General features: G+C 39.2%; 1 protein-coding gene across 1 annotated transcript; it reads right to left on the bottom strand.

The window, feature by feature from the left end:
- Nucleotides 1–1,487: 1,487 nt before the first annotated feature.
- On the bottom strand, nt 1,488–3,707 carry LOC308689290 (E3 SUMO-protein ligase KIAA1586-like; the record flags this gene model as incomplete). The annotated part of the gene is made up of 1 exon (XM_081362944.1): nt 1,488–3,707. The coding sequence occupies one exon, from the start codon at nt 3,705–3,707 to the stop codon at nt 1,488–1,490; it is 2,220 nt and encodes a 739-aa protein (XP_081219070.1).
- Between the last annotated feature and the right edge of the window lie 330 nt (nt 3,708–4,037).

Below are 4,037 nucleotides of genomic sequence, written 5' to 3'. Positions count from 1 at the left end.
CTTTCTATTGATGTATGGTATGTTAGGATAGGACAATATTTGGTCAAGATACAACTATTTGAAAATCTGGAATCTGAGGGTACAGAAAAATCGAAATATTGAGAAAATTGCCTTTAAAGTTGTCCATTTCTATTGGCGATAGTGCTGCATCCATTCACAAAAATAAATGTTTTATATATGAAGAGTTCAGATGCAAATCTTCTAGAATGATAATTTTTATCAAGCTTGTATATTTAAGTTCAACAATTTCACTTAAATGGCAAAACAAATGACCTATTAATTGTCATTTAAGTAAAATTAGGCTACTGAACTTAAATATACGAGCTTGATAAAAATGATCATTCTAGAAGAAAATTTCAGATGGCACTTAGAGGCTTTTGCATCTGAACTCTTCATATTTACAGTAGGAAATTTACAAAACATCTTCATGGAACATGATCTTTACTTGTATCCAGTGGTGGAAATGGGCAAAATTCACTGGGCGGACTCTATTTAAAAAAAAATAAAAAATAAAAATAGAGGTGATCTGGCTTTAGATGACCTTTCAGATGTTTAAAAACCTTTATAATCTATAATAACTAAATTAAATAAATGATTTATTTTATGTTTCATTTAACCCCCTGGGGTTGGCTATTGCAAATAATGAAAACAAAACGTTGTGTTTTTCGTAAAATAAAATATAAACATGATGCGTTGTCCCATCTCTCTCAAAGTGAAGTTCATTCTGAAATGCGACAGAAAATGATCTGTAACTCCGCGAATGCTTGTCACTGTGGCATGAAACATGTGTCTTTACAAAGCTTGAAGTCTCCATTTTTAAATTATGTAAACCATATAAAAAACAAATATTCTCTGTTTAAGTAATCCTATGAAAGCAACGACATGTACAGTTTCTCCAGTCCGAGCTAATTAACTCTAATGTGACCACGCCCACGCGCGCATGAGCAATTGACATGCAAATGATCCACGTGCTGTTAACGGACTCATTACCTCAAAAACAAGTACTGTATTCCTGTTTTTCCTCGAGTTTGGAAGACTGTGTTTGTGCTCAATGTGCTGTGCTGTTTACCTTGGATTTACCTCAGAAGAATAAGAAGAACACGATTTGAGTATTTATGAGAACGATTTTTAAGGTAAGACACTCATAATAGTAGCATGTTATTGTTGCATAAACTACATTGTAGTTACTAGTTAAACTGGTGCCAGACTAAAATGTACGTTATGAAATGTGATATGTGACAGGGTAATAGAACAAAAGCTTAAAATGTCAACAAAAAGAAAATCTCTGAAATAACAATTTGAGGAATCTGTCCAATATGAACATTGAGAACAGCCCCAAGTTCTCTTTCATCCAAGCAGGTTGTCACCACCACAGGCTACAGCAACCAGCTATCTAAAGAATAACAGAAAGACATATGCTATTTAAATTCACATTTTACTTTCCATTTACTTTGTTAAAAAAAGACGGTTTTACTTAGAATTACCAATTAAAAGAGTGACCAGATGGCCTTGTCCTCCTTCACGTTCCCCTTCTCTCTCTTCCTACAGGCTAAGTGGTCAGCACTCCGTCGTCCTCTCAGCAGCCACAACTTCACATAGCTCATGGGCTCAAACTGTGCCAATGGTGGCCCATTGCGGCTCAGGAAAAGGATGCTGCTCAGTCTACCAATCCCAAGAGAGCTCCTAAGTGGAGTAAGGGTGGTGTTCATAGAACTAAATCCTCTCTCACATTCTGCAGTGGACACAGCAACTGATTCCAGTGCAGTGACAAGTGGCTTCAAATCCTCTGGGACTGCTTTTCCACCACTCTCCTTGTACTCCCTGAAACCATTAATTGCAGGTCTTTCAGGGAGGTGCAACCTCTTGCACATCGAAACCACCTCTGCTTCACCATACAGAATATCGTAATCATCAGGCCAGTATCTTGGGTAGATGGTCCTGCAGGATGACAGTATGTCATCATATTCAGAGACATGAGTAGAAGACCCACCATGTGGCATTTTAGAGGCTGATGTTGTCATTAGTCTTTTCCTAAGAGAAGATGCCAGACTGTTGTAAAACTTTTGAGCATTTATGGCAACATCGGCCATTCTCCCTGGATGAAGTGCCACACCCTGGAACTCTGCCTTCTCTGCAGCTTCTGAAGCAGTTCTTGCAAACTCTCCCTGTCTTCCCTTAGCACGTGCTTCAAACACCTTCACCTTCTGACAGACCAATGAGTGAGCCAAAGGAAGAGTGATGGTGTTACTCTGCAACATGAGTGACAGCTCTGATAACTCTATTAGAGCATCTCTCATTACTCTAAGGTTCCTGACAAAGGCTGTTGCAGTAAGTCTAGCTGCAAGTCCTTTGTACATGTTTTGTTCACGTCCATCTCTGCGAGGATCTTGGGCTGCTCTCTGAAAGTGCTCATGCAAGGCAGGAAACAGCTGCCACACTGCTCTGAGAGTGCGTTCACTTGAGGCTACCCATCTGACCCCAAGAACTCTACCAATGGTGAGAAAGATGACAGAGAGTTCTTCTGCATTGTGATGTAGCTCTCGCTCATTTTTGGGAGATGCATGATAGAGGGAATACAACTTATCCATAAATGCTTGGAAGTGGTTGATTTCCCCATTTTCCTTGATGGTATCGCCAACTGCAAGTTCCAACCTGTGGTTACAACAGTGCCACACAATAAGATCAGGGTAAAGGTGTTTCAGCTGGGTAGAGACTCCAGATACACGACCTATCATATTTGATGCACCATCTGAGGTGAAAGAGATCCAGTTGCGTTTGAGAAACTCCTCTGGAAAGTGCTGTTGCAGACACTGCAAAAGTGAACTTGTAATGGACTTTGCTGTTGTTGAGGTTAAAGCAAGTAATTCAAATATTACAGTCGTGGGTGGGGTTGAGCCAATCGCACATCTAAGACAGACAATTAACACAGTCAGATGGCTTGCTGTAGTTGACTCATCAATAAGCACTCCTATTTTTGAATCATTTTCAGCTATGTGTGTCACCAGTTTTTTTCTCATTTCTTCTCCGATAAACTCACATATGTCCCCACAGCTTTTTCTGGACTGAAGCACACCTCCCAATGTAATACCATTGGCTTCCTGGAGATCAACTAAGTCCTCCATTAGGCTAAAGGGCTGCTGGTTTTTGCAAATCATATATGCTGTTCTGAAAATTTTGTTTGTGTTCTCTTCCAAATGTGCATTCTGTCTTTGAACACTGGACTCTAAGTAACCCTCCTTTGCTTTTCTCATGATGTCATCAGCAGTCTTATGTCCATGGCTTCCTTTATGTTGCCAGATTTTCTTCCGAAGTGATGCCATTTGTGCCTCCCTTGTGTCTCCACTACTGCATATTTGAAAGTCCAACCATTCTTTGGCCAACCTTGATCCCTTCATATGATGGTGTAATCCTAATCTTCCTATACTACCACACGCATCACATCCAAGCTTGCCATTTCTGTTCTTTAGCCACGGATGGCCTTTACAGAAAGAGTTGAACTGCTCCTCTGTCCAGCAGCTGGGGAGAATGCAACCTGCATTGCTGGAAGTTCCCTGATCTTCACTTTCTCTATACTGTTCAGGTTGTTCTTTATTCTGCTCATTTTCCTCCTCATTCTTGTCCTTTTTTTCCATATCATCATCCTCTGCCTTTTCAGTCGTAGCTTTTTTGACAGGTGGTCCAAAGTAATTTAATAATGTTCTTTTCATCCTGTCGAACTGACTATCTCCTTCAATCTCTTCTCTATCTTTCTGTCGTTTTTTTTTTATTTATTTTTTTTACTATCAATAAAAATAAGGGTGGCAAACTGTCAGTTTGTGAATGTCATTTTATTTGAAGAACAAAATGCATTTATTTACAAATATTTAATCAGAATGTTAGATATTTAAATTTGAATAAGAGGAAAAATCTGAAATGAAACTGATACATCAGTCATACAGTGCCATTTTGACTGTAAAGTGCCAAGTAACAAAAGGTTGATGATACGCAACAACATAATGATCGCAATAAACTCCTGCTGGGGGGTCATTTGGAATATT

This window comes from Scardinius erythrophthalmus (genome assembly GCF_964197995.2).
Source record: "Scardinius erythrophthalmus genome assembly, chromosome: 4".
NCBI lineage: Eukaryota > Metazoa > Chordata > Actinopteri > Cypriniformes > Leuciscidae > Scardinius > Scardinius erythrophthalmus.
The sequence above is the reverse complement of the archived record's forward strand: the minus strand, read 5'-3'. Positions and strand labels throughout refer to the sequence as shown.